Source organism: Anarrhichthys ocellatus, unplaced genomic scaffold, assembly GCF_004355925.1.
Source record: "Anarrhichthys ocellatus isolate YVR2014 unplaced genomic scaffold, GSC_Weel_1.0 scaffold3, whole genome shotgun sequence".
Taxonomy (NCBI): domain Eukaryota; kingdom Metazoa; phylum Chordata; class Actinopteri; order Perciformes; family Anarhichadidae; genus Anarrhichthys; species Anarrhichthys ocellatus.
The window spans coordinates 15,133,540-15,153,182 of record NW_022280033.1 but is presented as its reverse complement, the minus strand read 5'-3'; the positions used below and the strand labels follow the sequence as shown (position 1 = coordinate 15,153,182).

The following is a 19,643-nucleotide window of genomic DNA, read 5'->3' as shown; positions in this document are numbered from 1 at the left end:
AAAATGTAAAACCCAGATCTGAAATCAACTCCCACGGCACTCTGCCTCAGCTTTTAGAAGACGTGACGGAGGGAATATCATTCAAGATGAAGGCGACAACGTTGAGATCACAGAGGTTACTTGCTTTTAAAAAGCCAAAATAAAAAGAGGCAGTTCACAGATCTTTTTATATTCTAAAAAGGAAATCTTTAAGAGCTATAAATATTCAATGTTTCCATGTTCAGATGACAGAAATTCTTTTTTGTTCCAAAAAGTCTAGCTTACCGTGTTAAAAAACAATAAATCATCACTCAGGAGTGTTTTTTCTTGTCTGCCTGGTGTTAACAAGCAACACAGATCCCGTCTACGTCAACATCCTCCAAAGCCATTAGTCCAAGATATGCTGGCGTGTAAGAGTACTACTATCTCTACGCTATTTCTGGAGCACTCCAGTGACAGCAGCATCTCAAATAACGTGATGGAAACACCCTTAAGTTCAAGAGCCTACAAAGAGACAGCAGCTACAGCAGACAAAGACACATCTTGAGATGTGGCTGCTTACACAACGGTAGTATTGATAAATACGTTCTCATTCATCTCAGTTGGAAAGATTGAAGAATTAGTAGCAGGGATTTTAACATCGGAACATTCATAGGGCCATAAAAAATTAAATAGGGATACGTCGCTCACATGAAAATGAATGTGCACGGCACAGAGAGAGAGAGACCCCATGAAACCCTTTGAATTGAATGGTATGCAGCCTAAACTAAAACACACTTTTGTAATTCTTTCCCCCTGGTCAGCGTTCTCGTTGATGTTTTGCCAGTTCCATGCCCTCGGATCACTGCACGGCAATTATCAGCAGCACAAAGCAGTGGGGAAGTGGAGGATGAGTGATGTAACAACAGGGCTGAATGAAAAAGACACCGTCTATGTTTGGTATGTGCTGGGGGGGGCTTCCAAGCTAGAGAAAGAAAAAGACTTCAAGTCATGCTTTTAGTGCATTCAATGTGCTGGTTCTCCTATTTTCTGTTTGAGAGGTGAAGGCGGTCACATTCTTTTCATAAAGCATGCTTTCACATAATGCTCTGCAGGGAGTTCTTAAGGAGGCTGTGTATGGTATTGGCTTGTATGTAGGGGGGCTGACAAAACAAAAAAAAAGCCTTTTCTCTCCAGTCATGGCATTGCTGAGGAAAGCCATAGCACTTTGTTCTTTCATAAGTCTATTATTTGATCATGTCCAGTTGCATAATTTAGACCAAATAAAGGGTATGCTGGTCTAAAAGCTATCTCTTCTGAATATTTTATTCTCCGACATGAAAAACGGGGGCAAACCATTTCCCGGTGAGGCCCATGCAGCCAGTGAGATTTGCTCCGGCGGCAATACACACAAGTTTCCTTTCTTTATATTTGACATTTTATTCATAGACTTTCTGACATATTGTAAACAAACAGAGAAAGCACAAATCATCCTCTTTCGAGGTTTGGTTATTAAATTCACAGTTGTTAGACAAAGAAATGGAGATATTTGGAGAGTAATTCAGGAGCCAATCTCCATTCAGAGCGATGAAGACAAATCCAAAAGACTGCATAGATTAGTTTTAACAGGTCCACACAGTAGGAAGTGCCATAGGAGCTTAGCCTGCACTCAGGCTTGCATGCAAAGGGAATTTTAGCCCTCAAATATCTGGTTGTGTTTGCCAGATGGCCATATGCTGGTTGGGCTTTAATTCCCTGAATGAAATCTTCTCTGGCTCACAGTGACGGAGGAGGAAGAGGCCGTGACCGGGGTGCACAAAGAACAAGAGGAAACGATTAATTTGGCATCGCTTGATTTCTGTGACGGTTACGTTTATGTGTGATTCACAACCTAATGGTCACCATAAGAACAGACTGAGACTGAAGTCGACCAGACCTTTGGATAAGAAAGAAACCTTCATATGACGGCGATGTGCCAAAGAGGTCTGTTTTGTTTTGACATTTTTCTGCCAAACACATTGCTGAATGTCAGAGGTCAGAAATTGAGACAGACATTACAAATATATCCTTTAATCTTCTAAACTTGTAACAATGAACATTTCCCATCAGGCACTAATTCTTTCAATGCAAAACAACAGATGGTGTGCACTCATTAACCACATCACAATACAATATATGTTGTATTGAGATGCCAGCTCAAAGCCTGGCCAGAAGTTATGTGATTAAGCTAAACAGAGTTCTTATAATGTTATGTAGACATTATGTAGACAATGTTATGTAGGCTTAAATGATGTGAGCATCAAACACTAAACCTGTGTAGGCTTGAAAGGTGGCCTGCAGCAAAAAGCCTTACTCATCTTACGTTTTTTCTTGTTGGAAATGTTTACATGCACTAAATAAGCCTCTACTCTCCACCTGTATGCTCACTGTATTCCAACGGCCGTATTTTAGCCAAGCTGTGGCTAAACGCTGCTTATCTTTGGATTGTTGGAGGAAACCCACACAGGAAGAACAAGCAAACTACACACAGATCTAAATCCATGACGAGTACTTTTTTTTTTTTTTTTTTAACCTTTTTCCCCATTTAGATATTTAGATATGCAGTGCACGTGAAAACATGCCTGTTCAGAATGGGCTGCATGCTTGGCCTGTGGCGTTTGCAGCTTTCTGGAGAACTACTCGTACAAACAATGTCCCACCCAACAATGAGCTTTCTCGGGTCCTGAGCAATACACCTGCCATGACATAGTTGCGTCACACACCTGAGTCGCGGCTAATCGGGGTCAGAAACACAGCTGAAATAGACCTACAGTCTGGTTCACGGGAAAAAAACACCAGACTTTACCGTTAGAATGAAGTAGATCGGAGGATCAGACAGGACAGACAGAACAGACAGGACAGACAGACTCTTGCTTTATAGTTAGATAAAGATTAATTGTTCCGTTGAGAAAATTAGCACAGAGATGAAGCAACCATAAATTAATTATAGTTGGTGCGGCCCCATCATGAACCCATGAAGAGCCTTTGGCACTTAACTGTAAAAAGATGACAAAATTGTACAAAAACCTGAACGTAATGATAAACAAAAACCATTCCATCTGGCTCTGGTAATTAAGATGCAACCACACAACATCCCTTCAGCCTTTTCATATCCCTCATTCAACGTGTAGTTTTTGCCCAGTCATTGCCAGGATGGATTATAGCTTTGTTGGCCCAGCTGGTGCAGACGCACGAGCTGCGACAGAGCAATTTGGTACAATGGGAAGGCAGGACAGGACAGGTGTCATCGGTCGGGTAGGAAACCAGCCAGAGGGACGTGTTGCGAAAAGAAAAATTGGATTGCGGAGCAGATAAACCGGTTGTTTCCGAGAATGCGAGAGGACATAATAGCTGCACTCATATCCGTCATAATACTCTGTAATATGGTCTTTGTGAACTCTGTGGTCATGAGGCTTCCCAGAGGTGTGGCACAATCGACTGTTGACGGGATTACCGGCACATTTTTATGTAATACTACACAGGGATGGTGCATTAGAGCTCAGTGCCAGATTTTATTTCTGTTTAGTGATTTAAGCTTGTGCTTTCCCTCATACGCCCATCTGAAAAATAAAAAGAAAGCCATGTCTGTGGAGTGTGATTCAGAGGTCTGACCAGTATGCTCTTGTTGTGTGGGAGGTAGACTTTTCTCTGATAATGAAGGGTGTGCTAGTGTGTCTGTTTCCTATTGGGAAATACGGGGCAGAAGGAAAAGGGTCGTTTGAGGAAAGGCAAAAAAAAAAAAGAAGCTTGGTGTTCAATGACACCCCACCCCTCCCTCCCCAATAAAAGGGAGAACCTGTACCCATGTTTCATCATCAAGTCAAGCACTCGCTGTGAAAAAGATAGTCTCCCAGTTCTACAGACGCCAAATTAACAGACAAAGTCTTAAAACGAAAGATACATGTGACTATCAGATGACTTCTTGCTTCTTTCTCAACACTCTCAGCCTCTTTAATAGCAAATACAACCATGTGCTGCATTCATTACCTCAGTCAGTGACCTCACAATCATTTTCAGGAACTCGGTACGTGGCTGTCGTCCTTTGTTGCCGTTTTCGCAGTGCTAGACAGGTCTTTTGTTCGCCGTCGACCGCAAAACTGATGAGGTCAGCGGGCCCGTGTTTGCGGTGGCCGTGCGAGACGAGATCAGGCCAGACGTGACATGTTTACAGGCAAACTCGGAGCCAAAAGTAAGACACCTTGACAAGATCAGCTATGCGTCCTCTTCAACTTCAGGCCTGTTGCAGGCAATGACTTCACAATGAGTCTGTGGTAACCAGTTTAACAGATACAGGCGACACCTGTGAGGTGACAAGGTTGTCCTATACTGCTAGGAACACTCCTTTGCCTGTAGCAAAGGTTGTAAAGTGTATACACGGTTAATGCGAATGAAGTCAATTTTAAATTGCAGAACAGTTACTTAGTTGCCAGAGACGAATAAAGAATATTTTGACAATTTTGCTGAATACTGAGCAAAATAAGTGTGATTATCATTTCAGCCATTATTTGGAAATGTTTAAAAAAAAATTTTTTTTAAAAAGTAAAAGTATGTCAGGGTACAGTAGTTATAGCTTGCTGACGTCAGCATTTTCTAAAATCGCTGAAAATGATTCATCTTTAAAAAAAAGCTCTGATGAATAGGCTGGATTGGGCAAGGATTAAAATGCAATGAAAAAGATGCTGCCTATCAGCTGCATTGACCCCTGGAAGGTTTCACACGTCGGAATCACATTTGGCTAAAAATCAAATTGAATAAATCAAAACATTACTTATTGTTTGAAATCTAAGAGCCAGCAAAGACTACAGCTAACACCTAATCCCATTCACCTCGTTAGAGGGTGTGAAAATTAGCAAAACAAGGTGCTGCCTTCCAGTTAAATGGCTGACATTTTATCCAAAGGCTCAATCCAGTTTCACTATACATATTTCATGCTGCCATATGGCGTATCAAAGAGGATTAAGCCTGCCCTTTAACTCATGCAGCCATCATATCCATCTCTCGGCTCTCATCAGTGATTTTACACAGAATAGACCCGACACCCTCATTTGCCTGTGAGCAAAGACAAACAGCTGTCATGCATCTGTATTTACTTCTGTGGTAAAGAGGTTACTGCACATACTACGGAAGCATGCGGAACCAAGGTTAGAAGAAATAGCCTTCGGAATACAGCCTGCTGTGTATTACCTGTGCCAATGACACCTGCTGCACTGCAGCTGACAAACAGTCCTTTCACAACTGGACTCCAACTCAAAACTACTTTCTGCAAAGTAGACAACACTTCCACAAAGAATAATGAAGGGCCGCTGTGAACAGGGAATTGTGGAATCAATACACGTACAATGGTCAGCATCAGCAAATATGATTCTGCTTTTTTTGTTGATAAAGAGATAACAAAAATAAAAATCCCAGAAGGAAGGATACCTAATAAACAAGCTATGCATTGCCACTTGCGTCCATTGCTGTAATATCCATCAATGCAGCTGTTAAAACAGCTGTCGCATGTAATTATACTGCTTTGGCACTATTACTGGAGAAGAGCAACGGTGATCGGCGGCCAAAAAATGCTTTCCGACTCCTCCTCCCAGCCCACGTCCCCCTGGCTGAATATGTCCAAATGATTAATGTGCTGAATGTATCCGAGCTCCAGTTTCCTCACAGTATCTGTATTTTTTCCTTTTGCAGCAGGACTTCTAATATTAGTGAAGCCAAGGTGACGCTAATTAGGTCAGAGTAATGACCAAAGCTAGTAACAGTATGCTTCTAAATAACAAACGCTCTACAGTTTGAAAAGAGCCGCCGTAGAGACGGGAAGCTTTCATCTGAAAAGAAATGAGACATGACTCCTTCATCAGGACGGACAGATAGAGCTAGATTGTTTCTACAGACTGTGAGCTACAAAAAAGAGAAGGTGCAAAATATTTAAAAAATAAAAACAAAATAGTAAGCCAGCTTTTCTCTTGCTTAGTTTTAAAGACAGGCCCCACTCCAAATGGGTAAACAGCCAACCAGTGTGAATCAAACAGCAAGACAATCTGAGGTTTCCTACTGAGAATCCCATCCAAAGTTCAGCGCAGCGCTTCGTAGTATGGCAGACTGAAACACATTTAAAAGCAGTAAAATGAACTCCGGTCTTTCCCAAAAATTATATTTCTGGATAAGCATTAAGGGGCCAGTTTTATGCTGGTAAACTGGCAGATGGTTGAATATCTTATCGCATTAAAAGGACTCATGTCCTCCGTCCTCTGCTTGGAAAAACACTTTCAATTTCCCACATGGTCTGACAGCAGCTCTTAAGAACTAGTTCTGGTGGAGTACACTCACCCAAGCCCTAAAGCCTAGTCCTAGACCAAATGCTTTTTGTCCCCAGTGAACATATCTATTGGGTTTCATTTAAGTCTAGAACGAAGCCTAATTGCTGTCCATGAAACCATCAAAAAAGAGAAGAGTGGCACAGATGCAGTGTGGGGCTAACTGAGCAAAAGGAAACATGAGCAGAAAAACGAGGACTCCAGACAGTTCAGATGCCTTAATCTGTGATTAGACAAGTGGGCAGGCCATCCAGCTCAATGCTATTTGAGAGTTGACACTCCAGGGACTGTTATGTCCTCAACCACACAGCATGGTGTTGATTGTTTCCTCCCGGTGTTATTTAGCCAAGACAAGGGCAACATTTCCACTGGGTTTATGAGCACATCAACGAGATTAAATAAATGCTCCGTGAATAGGGCTAGCAATATATTTTGTCCTTAAAAAGAACCCCATTTGACTGAGCGGGATAAACACAACGCTTTTCACCATTTCATTTGAAACTATTTGGTAACCCACCTATGTTTGTTTACTAGAGTAGAGCCTGCTAGAATGCGGCACAGGGGGCTCCGACTGCCATTCTGAAAATGCTTCATGTTTTCAAATGATTGTGTCATGTGCTCTCGTTCACCCACGCCACGCTGTTTTTGTATCTGAAGTAATAGTCTGTGTTGCTGCTGGCACATGCAGCTCAGGAAATGCCTGAATGGGAGAGGTGGGAAATAAGTAGAGCTAGAACAAGAGAGAAATGAGCTGAGAGACACATTGTCCCCAAAGTGATTATTTAGGCAGGATCCTCCCCGTGTCAGAGGACAGCTCCCCTCGCCTCACTTGTTGGATCTCTTCACGAGCAGAGACCCCCGGTATCCACCCACAAACGAATCTGGCCGTTCTCCCATTCTGAGGTCCAGGGAGGGGGACAAAACCTTTCTTCCCTTTTGTGAGGAATTCAACATGAGTGTTCAGCACATTTGCAAATGTGGACAACTTTTCAACAGGCTGGGCAATCCACAACTCCGATCCTGCCCTCCCTCCCCAGAGAGCAGGTAGAAAACAAAAGAGGGGCCGAGGGCAGAGCACAGTCAACCCGGCTTCATCTGCACCAGCAGCCCCTCTAGCAGCCAGGAATGTGAAATGTTTCTCGATGAAATTCCTCCTCCTCCAGGAAGCCAGGGAAGGAAACCAAGAGAATTTTGACACATTTCAGGCAGTGGGAGTGAGCATGAAAAAAAGGGGGGGTGCTGATTGGTCTACTGTTAGGAAAGTGTGTGAACAGCCTGATGGAGCATGTAGTCGAGTTAGGGCTCGTGTTGTTCAAGGATAGCGCAACACAAAAGGGGAACTGCACCAATTATCGGTTCATATTTCCAAAACCCTACTAACATATTTGAAGAAGGACCTACCTTTTATTTAACGCTTTTATTTAAAAAAACGACTAAATAGCCCAAAATCATTTAGTTCCCTATACCATGGATGTGGTGATAAACAAATTACCATTAAAAAGCAAATACACTACAGCTTTAAATTCCATGGCCATTATCATTTCTTTGAAACTTCGAGCTGCAGCTACTTTTCAATGAGTCTTGTTATCTTTTTAAGTGAAATGATCTACAGTGGGACATCTTCATTTATCCGTGGTGCGGGTATCTATCAAACTCCTGTCCCTGAAGTCCAATGCTTTTATTGTAGTGTGGCTTCTGGGCATTAATATAATGTCAATTAACTGTTGGGGTAACTGTTCAATGTAAGAAGAGTATAGTTCATCATCAGCAACATTCAGTAATTGTATTCTGGTACAAAATCAATCAGCGTACAAATTCAGCGTTAAATAAAAAAAACCTCTCATCAAGTAGGAGAGGAACAGTGACATGGCCCCAAAGAGATGTTTGACTTTGACATCACAGTAAGAGGGACATTCCTGTGCCAACACGCTCTGCATCAGATATCGATAGAGACGGTGTGGCCGAACAAAGATTGTAAAACAAGACACAGACGGACGCGGAGTGCCATGTCACAATCCTGAAGGGCACCGGAGAAGGCCGACCGGCCTTATTTATGATTGCAAAAGGAAGCGGTGGATTACGCAGACCGTGTTTGTGTGCAGCATCGGATTACTGGCTCTTCTTTTCCTGTTATGAAATCAGATTACTGCAGCTCCCCCGCTAGGAGAAACAATATCCCAGCCTTGAGATGGAGGGTTTAGCGAGGGGCTGAAAGGGGACAGTAAGCTCATCCTTTTTGACCGACAAGCCTCCTTTATTTGCATCCTGATTTAATGGTTTCATCTTTGAGTTTTAAAAATGAACATGCAGAGAATAAGACATTAAATCAAAGAGATTAAGGCCAGGGATGATATTGGAGATTGCATGCTTACAATTCAACCTTCCGGATATTATAAATAGCTGTGTGCATCGCAGCATACGGTACATGTAAAGAGTTATGAAGCCCTCAGCCCTATATCCACTGACCTAGAACAAATAGGACACAATAATGTGGCAGTCCAGTCCAGGCATGAGTTTGTTTTCCTTATTTATTTGATGACACACACACAGACAGCACGCATCCATCTGATCCAATACACAGGATTGGGGTAGAAGAAAACAAACATCTGACCAGAGGCTGCAGAGGACACTCAATTACTATCCAGATAAAGCTGTGCCACTCACAAGAGAACAAGTTCATCTCGGGACTCGCATGAACCAAACAGACAGAAAGAAGGATGCTCTGCTGCCTTCGAGAGATAAACGTCAGAGGAAAAGAGGAAAGATGTTGTTGATGTCGTCCCTTGAGAGAAAACATTTGCTATTTCTTCCCCTCTCTGAACCCGGACGGTCAAACTTAAAAGACAAGACACATATTTGTAGCAAAAAAAAAAAAATACCACGGACTGAAAATGTCACGCAAAGATATTTCCAGAGCGTGAAAACAACAACCATGTTGGAAACAATCAAGCCCGGTGACGTTGAGCGGCAAAACACGACACAATTACCAGGTTGCCCCCCCGTCATGTTAGTGATGAGGGCAAAGGTCACGACTTTTGGCACCAAGTTGTAAAAGATCTTTGAACTTGGTAAGAAGCCAGCCCTCACATGCTGCTACACATTCTCTATCGCTCGTAGATAAACACAGGACCATTCTGACCTTTGCATTAGTACCATTCCTGCAAATACCAAATCGTTCCCTCAACAAATAGATAAGTTGACATAGATACATTTGACTTGCACATCACCGTGTCACCAGTATAACATCACAGCAAAGAAAAAAAGACAACGAATACGTTCATCCATCGATTGCACATGTCCATTTAATGTGTGCCTTGCTATAGATACATGCAGACGCTTTGGATTCCTGAGCAGGCTGCTAAACCCCGGATACATATACTGTATCCTTCCTGTGCATTTTATCCCAAAGCTGTCTTTGGTTTTTCAGCAACATTCCCAAAGCATTGGTCAGCAATTTGTTTAGCTCCCAGCACACCCTCCAGATATTTAGAAGATGGATAACACAAGAAGGAAAAAAAACTTTGCTGATAAGAAATAAGCTGTATCACTAACACCACATGGTATTAGAAACATTGGAGGGTGGCAGGCTGGCGGGCAGGGAAGTCAAAAACAATCCAACTGCCCCGACAGGCCTGTTAAGGAAGCACAACATTCGGCCGGAGGGGGAAAAATAGTCAAATACTGTATCACACTTAGCAATAACATTTTATCTGCCAGCTTATGGCATTGAGATATAACAAGCAATCGATAACGAAGTGGAAGAGTAAAATACTCCTTGTGTAAATAACAGATATAACAAATATCTCTATCAATCAAGCTTGATCCTGTGCAACAGTCAGAACATATAGAAAAATAAGTCATTTAGCAGCCCAGTGCCATAGTTGTGCCTGTCAGCAGGGGTTTAGGAGGACTAATGATTTTGTTTTTTTTAAATACAGCATCATATTAACCAGAGCTGTGTGTGAGATGTTGAGTACTACAATGACAAAAACTGTCAATTTCTAAAAGCCCGACGCCCTCATTTGAAACCTTGCCCCTTAGCCGGACACCCACATTTGCTAAAGGCTAGCAGAGGAGCAAACAGCTGCACACAAAATGGCCCAGCCCATGAAAGCATGCCATGGCAGAATCCCCAAAACAGGCCTTGGGGGTTGGGCTCAACGCTAGCCCTTTCACACCAGTTGCGTAAAAAAACACAGAAGGTAGAAATAGAGTTAGCAAATTACTTCAAGCCACTATGTCAAAACAAAAACTACGACTCTTTAGCCTAAATAAACGATTGTGTCGTACATCATTGCCACTTCTACACCGTTACACATCAGATCTAACAAGCTACCCCAGACATCAACTCAGGCAGCCACTGCAGTCTTGTGCTGAACAATGACTAGTGACTGTGCCTCATTAATAATCCATTGTCATCCTTGTCCTTATTCATCTTTAATACAGCACCTTATATGCACGTAGTGTAGAGGCAGAAATATGGGAAATCAATGCGCTATGTATGGCACACTACATGAATGTACCGACATGTCTCCAGCTTCCTCTGCTTGCCAGGAGTCTTAACATTTAATGGATACGGTGATTAGAAGATTGCTCAGTTGTAGTTGCTTGTACGTCGTTTTTTTATCCGTTTGTGTTGAAAGAAAGGAGCTCTGAAACCTTCAGCATTCCATCAAGGACAAACGGCATGGATCTTCATAGTGTTTGTCATGGTAGACGTGAGATTGAGGTCACAAAAAAGGGATGGCAATAAAGCTGTCGAATTAGAGAGCAACGCCATCACATCACACGCTCACATTCTCATTTTGGCTGGCTTCAAATCAGCTGGGTTTCCACCCGCAAAACAGAACAATATTTGAACGGAGATTTTAAAGATTTACTTTAAATTATCCATGTTTTCCACATGCTATGCTGCCATTGACACTTGCATACTCATGCAGGCACACATGCACGCGCTCATCGACTGTGTAGGAAACCCTCCCCTTTGCCAGCCCACTTCTCTCCCAATGAGTGGAACAGATCTAGGTCAAAGCTGATTAATGTGCCCACAGCTCCCGAGAGGCTTCTGGTCAGGTGGCATCAGTGCCTGCTCACTGACAATGAATACTGATGCAGAGCATAACTGAAAAACACCTGGACAATGCGGGTGACCGTGATTTGCGTACACAAAAAGTGGCGATCAAAACAGTTTACTCTCTGCATGTCAACCAGCTGCTGTGTCAACACTATCCGAGGTTTTTGTTTGAGTTAGTCTTATGCGAGTGTGACCGGTTGGCCAAACCCTGAAGCTACGCAGGGGCATAGGAACATAAACACAACACAAGCCCGCAAAACATGAGACCCGAAACACGACATTACGAGGACTTCACTTGCACAGGCAGCTGGCCGCCCTGACAGCTCGCGACACGCAGTGCTTCTAAAAGGATGGAAAGGATGTTTGCTAGTTATGAGCCCAACGGCATCCGTGTCACTGTATTTATAGATAGTTATGTTGCCATTAGGTGGCATGCATTCCGTAAATCAGTTCAAGCACGGGCCTACGTGGACAAAGGAAAATGTAATGTATTCCCAAGCTTTATTAACGTAGCCACAAAGCAGAAGAGCAGCAGCCGCTCTGACCAATAAACTAACGTAGGTTAGCTGAACTTTTGTTAACGCTAGCTAGTTATCATAACGGTCGGAATAAAATTGGATACACCAACTGTGAACAAAACAACGTGCACACTTGGAGACCACGTCTAAAATGATGATGTACATTAGACATCACCTTGACCATTGCGGCCGACTGCTTAGTTATTGCCAAAAAATTTAAATTCGAGTCAAATGCTTGCAGCATGCAACATGAGAGACACTCGAACACCAGTGCGACTTGCTAGGTAGCTTTAGCATTAGCCACCTTGCTAGTTAGCCTGCTAGTAATCCAGCCCAACAGTGTTTTGGAAATGTGTGGCAGCTCATTACTCTCGCCTAACGTTACAGTCAACGAGGGCGTTGTTTGCCCAACGTTAGCCTACTATTTATTAAACGACGTGGTGGTTTGTAAACACTGTGTGGTACTTTACGCTGACACAACTGTTAACGTTACCTCGGTACGCAGCTTGGGGATGATCGGTCTATCTCCCAGGTTGCAAAGAGGTTCATGGGTACAGGCATGCTGCCGGAGCCCGAGCCTAGGACCACAGCCCCGGCGGCTAACGCTCCGGTCGGGAGGGTTGTCGGTGCTGGTCCACCGCCGCCGCCGCTGCTCGGGTTCAGGAAAGCGGCCCGGACGCCTCCTCTCTCTACAGCCGCCGCCATCATCACCTCCACTGCCTGGGGAGCAGCTCTTGAGTGTCGGACGAACGCGCGAGCCGCTGAAGTCTGCGCTGCCTGCTCGTGCTCCTCCAGACTCCCAGCTCCTCTACACTGACTGGAGATGCTGATAGGCGGGGCGGAGCATGCCACTACTGATCTGATAGGGGGCAGCACGTCCCAGCTTCTAGGGTGGGACATCTGTACTATCAACCAGGCCTCACAACACAACGCTATACTCACTTTACATGTAAAGATTACGGATACACGCAGGGAAATACTGCGTAGCTATTACAGGTGGTATATTACAGAAAATAATCAGCTAGGCCACAGCCTTGTTCATTTCCCTCCTCCATCATTTGTTTTGTTGGCTGTGTGAATTGTTAATAAAGAAGATTGGGCATGCATAATAAAATCTTACATTGGATGCACAGACATGCCAGACCAACAACATTCTAAAAGTGGCAATCGTGCTGTATACAGCTGAGCATATTAACTCAAACATGCCCTATTATGAGACAAACAGTTCTCACACAAATAAAGGCAAGTGTATTAAACTGAAAGGATTTTAAATTGTAACCACATGCAGGGGTACTATAGTTGATTTGGTTCTTCGTGCTCATGAATGCAGCATTTAGTTTTAAATCCATGTAGGTGTACTGCTGTAAGCTGTTGTGGAGAGGTAAAGTATAGTGCAAATACAGTATAGCTTAATGTAAATGCTCTTCAAACTGGTTATTCAGGGAGTAGTAGAACTTTGACATAGTTGCGTTTCTGTCAAGGATTAAGACAAACAGTTGTTTTCCTGGTCCTTTTTTTTGCAATGAAAATACCTGGCTACACAATGAACACATAGTGTTGTGCATGGTTATTCGTGATTCATCATCAGTCTCCGATGACACATTTGATTCAGTAATTGTCCTCAAAATGCCGGTGTTGTGAAAGCCATTGACAGTAACTGTGACTATAAGGAATCAAATAAAACTGACTTGACTTGACATGCTCAGGAGGGTTGGGAAACGTGTGTGAGCCTGTTTAAACTGACTGTTTAAACAAATAATTTTGTTACTGTGTTTTGTACAATCACTGTTATTATGTAATAGTGATGAATACTTCTATCAAATCATTATTGTTGTCAGGTTCACCTTTGCTTCATTGTTCTTTTCAACTGTTTGTTTAGAGTTTCAGTAAAGCGGTAAACCATTGACTCACAGAGACACCCACAGGTGAAATATGCTAATAAACTCTACACTTCTCTACAAGCTCATGGGACATATGGTCGCTGCTGCAAAGAAATGCCGTGAGTGTAAGCAATCTCATCTTTAATCATTGCTAGGCAACTCTGTGCACCTGACAGCATTTAGTCTTCCAGACTGGAACAGTGGCAACATCTGCTGCTATAATAATGATGATGGCAAATCGTGATGCAATTTCTAAATGGGCCATTCCTCAGCTTACTATTCTTCATTCAAACAATACATTTGAACAAGATTAGGCTTATGTAGAATTCATCAATATATGTGTGGCAAGGTACGACAAGGCAATATTATATATACAGCAGTTTCTATACAGAGAGTAAAACTCAATGTGCTTTAAATCAAATTAAAAAAGACAAAGAGAACGCTAGATATTAGATAATATATTTTGTATCAATACAAGTAATGTTAAAGGGGGAAATAGCTGTTATATCAAGGTGTCGGGAGATGAAGACTAGAGTTTTTTCTAAATACATCTGCAGTGCGTGTTGGCTTCCCTCTGGTATTTCTCATTTTTTTATCATCATTTTCTGCCCTAAAGAAATGCTGTTGCCTCAAGATCACCATAGTGGTCGTAATGGCTAATGAATCAATTCATGGAGTGCATCGCCTCCCAGTGTTGCAAACCAGCACTACAACTAAATGTAGGACATGAAACACTAACCTGCACATTGTGATTCATCCACTAGATGGCAGACTGTCTGCACGTTATTCTCCCTGCATCTCTTTTCTTCTCTCTCTCTCTCTCTCTCTCTCTCTCTCTCTCTCGCTCTGCCCTCCTGATTGAACCTTCTCCTATAAGTGTGAGTGGGTGGGTGCATATATTGTGAGACTGTGACACCCTTGATGTTTGCACAACCAAAAGTCTGACATTTCATGAGCCCACCTTTCACATTTGTTACACTGCACGGAGAGAATAAAATACCCAAGTATCAGTTTGTCAGATAACATCTGCTCAGCGGCAGGCAACATCCCACAAAATCAAAGAAGTAATGTTTGCATTGTAATGTAATCTTTTGGAAAGGTTGCAGGGCATTTCCTGTTAGAGGGGAGCAAGCAATGCATCTCTCTGACGGAAGCATACAGGCAACAAACATGACTAATTATCATCTGTTAGGTAACAGCGTCTTCTCTCTCAGATATTTCACTGAAAGCCACAGTATCTTTCATAATGCCAGAGTGGTGACAAGCAAATGCGTCCTCTTTATTTTTAGGCGGGAGCTTTTGTTTTCGGCTTGCGCCACCTCCACGCCATCAAAGTCAGACATTTTTAATGAGCGAGCCTTGGCTTACAAGCTAAAAAACCTTTTTCTGAATCACTGCAAGGGGCTTTGCGATTGCAGCTACGCATGTTCTTGTTGGTAGAGCTTAAAGGGCATCAGGTCTTTGTGATGTGTGAGTGTGATGAACAGCAACACCAGAAGAGAAAAGGGTCTGCTTTGTAATTCCCCTCAAGGATTGCCACCAGATATTGCAGTTCACACCGGGGAACAATGGAGGTGATAATAGGAAGTAAGTTTGTGTCTGCTGGATTTTCGTCCTGCAATTTGGTGATACGGCTCAAACCAATCAGATCTGATAATGTGATCATTGTTCTAGCAGAGAGAATATTAGTGTTGTCAATCACCGTTGTAACGCAGCTAAAAGCTGGACCATATGCATTAATGAGAAGTGTTTGGGGCCACTTCAGATGCACAGAGGAAATTATGGGCAGCCATATGCTGACCCCCCCCCCGAGGAGCTCCGAGGAGTCGTGCCGTGGATGAGTTTGCGTGGGAGTCTTATAATACCTGCAGCCAGTGTTTATCTGAGTTGGTGCCTCTGGAGGCAGAGTCAACACCTGCCTTCCTGCTTCATTCTGTGCCGCGATAAAGACGTTAACTGGACAAGATTAAATGAGACAGACGAAGACATTAATCATTTTTCGCCCTGAACTGCCTCCATACATATCTCAGCAGTGCTTTTCTCAGTTTTAAAACCAACAAATATCAACATGCACATGCACTCCAGTTGTGTTTTTTTTATTATTGAGGTTGCTGTCAGCTTTCTCTGAAGTGGTTGGTGTTCCAGAGGAGACTGATGGAGTGATCTCCTAAACTACGGTGAAAGAAAATGTCTGATCTATCAAAGCCAAAGCATTTCACGTGAGTTTAAAGGGGTCTAAATTCATCAGGGAAACTGTGCACAGTTTCACTGTAATGCCATCCCGTTTCACACACATCTTTCGCCTCAGAGTGATTGGTCTCCGTTGAGCAGTCAGACACAATTTAAAGGTCCTGTCTATTTGTAATCTGCTGGGAAGATTGCCACATGCCCCGTTACAGTAGCTACAGCAGATCAATCCAAGGCACATCTCTGTCTCCTGCGTAACATCTCGGCACACCTCTCACTACTAATAACGCTTCAAAACACTAAGGGCTGCAGATAAGCTGCTGATCTAATTACGGTTTTGCAAGCCTGGCAAATTAAGGATATTATGTCCTGTGGATTTTATCCTTCATAACAGCACAATCGATGTACAATTTCCTGTGTTTTGATTCATCTCAGGTATTATCATTATTCCTGCGTGGTTTGGATTGCGACACTGATTAAAAACTGATAATACAAATGAGAGCAACATATTGTGGGGGAGGTGAAATTAAAGCTCACTGAACATGTGAGAGGAGAAGACGGCAAGAACAAACCCAACCCGAGATCCTTCCAATTCAACAATACTGTAAAATCCTGTTGAACTTTATTTTCACTTCCTGCCGTGAAAAGGAAGACAAAAACATCTATAGAGAGAAACAGGACCACATCATTCTGCATGTATATTCCCAATCTTGACCAGTCAATGTAGATCCAAGGTCAGGTTAAACAATCGAATATCTGCTCTTTGCTCATAGCACTTAAGAAATTTTACTTTGAAAATCATCTGTCTGACTTAATGTGGTTTTAAATTCTGCTCTGTGAAAGTTCATTTCAAGGTGGGGTCCACAAATGCACATGTCATGTTTCCATGTCGTTCATTTGAACTTCCATTCCTTGGACCACATGACTGACAGAATACAACCTGATAATCTGATTAATGGATTATCCTTTGTGGCCTGGATGCTCAAATCTGAATTTGACCAATCTAAGTTATCCGTATGATGTTGAGTTGGCCTTTTATTGCTTCAGTACTTTATACAACAACAGTGTAAATTAAGTTGCTTGACTCTGTACAAAGGCGTACAGTGATATCCAGCGGCACAGCAGCTGTGGACGGGTGTGGGTGTCTTCATGAGACAAATGTCTTTTTCCCCAGAAAAGGACAAATACCATCCAATTGACAAAACAGATCTTTCTGATGTCACAAAAAAAAACGAATATTCATTTTCCTTTCAGAAAAGGGAAGCATTCAAAAGTCAGTTTCATTTCATCACCTGCCACTGAAATGATGTGGAAATCCCATTTGAAGGTTGAGAATGAAAGAGAAATTTTTCAACACAAGCCGTTTTATCACGTTACTACGAAAGCATGGCAAGAGAGCATCTGTGAATAGAGGTTTCTAAGAACTTAGTAAATTGAATGTTTATTTGCACATGAATGACACCGACATTCCCATTCAAGCTAGCCAACACGCCGCTTGTTTATGGAAACTCTCCTTACGCAGAGCGCATTAACATAAAATCACCCCTTATACGTCTGCCGTTTTGCAGCGTCATACTGAGGAAACGCAGATAGTGGAGAGTGGTGGGAGAGGATAGAAGAAGGGTAACAGCCAAGGGGAATGGAATAAGTGATGGAATGAGTCGATGAAATCCTATTAGAACACACAGTATGCAAATCAGGAGGGACATCATGTGCCAGCCTCGAATCTCATCCTGATCTCACCGCACATGAACTCTGCATAAAGGCCGTTCATAATTCTCATCCATTCAGTGGTGCCAGTGCAGCGCCAGTGATCTCTGAAGAATACACAGGCAGATTCCCCCGACACTCATTGTGTTTCCCGCTCTGGACAACGCCGCCTGGAAAGACAAGAGAGACTGGAGAGCTATGACATCCATTTGCATGAAAGTCAGCCGCAGAGAACAGAGACAAGCCAGGCAGGCAAGACAAAAGCCGTGCAGGAGTCCTAAAGACCTACAGCATCTCCTGTGACCAGGTCCCACTGCACTGCCAGCCTCACAAAAGGCATGTCTGGACAAGCGCCAACATTGGGGGAAATGTTCTGCTGCCATTCTAATTCTCAGTTAAGTAGAAGCCGGAAAAGCACCTGCCAGCTTGCTGTCTTTCCTCCCCTCTCCTAAATGCCTTCAGATGGGAACCTTTGTTTGAAAGGAATCATTTTGCATTTAGATTTCCCAGAGTAAAAAGAGGCGCGGGGAGGGAAACTCCCCGCTTGGCGACATGTTTCTCAGACAAAAAGCTCCTCCTAATGAGCCCTTTTAAGCTTAGCTGATTATTTTCTGCTTTGGAGTTGTAGCTGGATCGCGAGTACATGTTTTCTCTGCCATTATCCCAGATATCCAAAATGGCAGCCCCGGGGTACGTTTGATTGCTCTTCCCCAATCCTTTGAACTCCACTGCAATCAGACAGCCCTAAACTTCTGCTACTTTTCGCCACGAAATTGAAAAGGTATCTGTCTATCACAGCATTCCCTGAAGTAACAGTGAGGAACAAGTCTTTGTCTCGAAATGCCATCTCTGAACGTGGATTGACGCCATGCCTGCGACAGCACATCTGCTCTACCCGTCAGACGTGCAAATATTTCAGCCACGTTGGTGCAGAGAGTGCAGTCTGTGTGTTTATCACGCCCATCCAAGCGTAGGCCACAAAACACTAAACATGAGCTGTCAAAGCAAATCCAAAGTCTTTTCTTTTAGTCTTCTGTCCAGTGGAAACATATTCAGTGATGACAGACAGATTCTCATGATTATACCGGGACAACCTGAAAGGTAGAACGTTTGTATTTCTTCCAGGTTTGTCAAATAATTTCAATGCCACTTCTGAAGGAAGCTATCACTTGTAAGCATGCAAGCCTTTCACAAAAACAAAAGAAGCAGAGGTAAACAAAAGTAAAAAAATAACACCGATCAGCTTATTTCAAAAAGCCCTGCAATGGTGGGCAACATCTTCTTCATAGGCAGCGCCACAACTTGACGATTCCATCTGGCCTGAAGTCAGTTGACATTTTCTGGCTTTTGAAAAATGTGCAGTTGAACGCTAGATAGTTTACTCATCTTTTCCTTTTTCCATGTGTGTGAAAAGTTATCAGCCTTTTGTCAGAAGACACAGGGGAGACAAACATTTTCATCCAACAACGCAGAGAGTTGGTTTGGATCCCTGGTGTAGTAAGACCTCTGCCTTGGTCATGTTTCATTAAGTTTGTATAGGTGGCAAGCTGGGGAGGGATCACATCCTTGTCACTCCAAGATTGATGCTGTTTTAACAACTAACTGCTGTACTGTAATAAAAAACAGACTGGACCATGGAATTCTAAACAATGTTGCTTTTATGTGAGAATGGGCGTACTTGCCCCCCAGCTCAAATGTCCATAATTGTTGTATTGCGCTAAAAGGATGGACGAGCACTTCAAGGGAATAGCATAGCTGCGATTAAGTCTGACAGGATATTACCGTTTTTTCTAATACCACCCACACTGTACTGTAGATGATGATACATTTATCCAAACGGACAGTTATGAAGTGAAATGCACCACTGTTTCCTGAGAGCCAACAGAAGAGGCTGGAACTTGTTGCCAGATATGCTCATTATATATATATTGCTCGTCCTTGATTCAAGTTGCCCTTCAGCAGGCACTGA

At 42.9% G+C, this 19,643-nt stretch overlaps 1 protein-coding gene across 2 annotated transcripts in view; it reads right to left on the bottom strand.

Moving 5' to 3' along the window:
• The window catches only part of LOC116397751 (phosphofurin acidic cluster sorting protein 2), a 43,632-nt gene extending 30,908 nt beyond the window's left edge, over positions 1-12,724 (bottom strand). Inside the window, exon 1 of one of the 2 annotated variants that reach the window (XM_031873508.1) lies at positions 12,391-12,724. In XM_031873508.1, coding sequence (XP_031729368.1) covers positions 12,391-12,605 — 215 coding nt within the window. In that variant the 5' untranslated portion in view covers positions 12,606-12,724. The remainder of the gene's footprint in view (positions 1-12,390) is intronic. The other variant, XM_031873515.1, reaches the window with a different exon arrangement.
• Between the last annotated feature and the right edge of the window lie 6,919 nt (positions 12,725-19,643).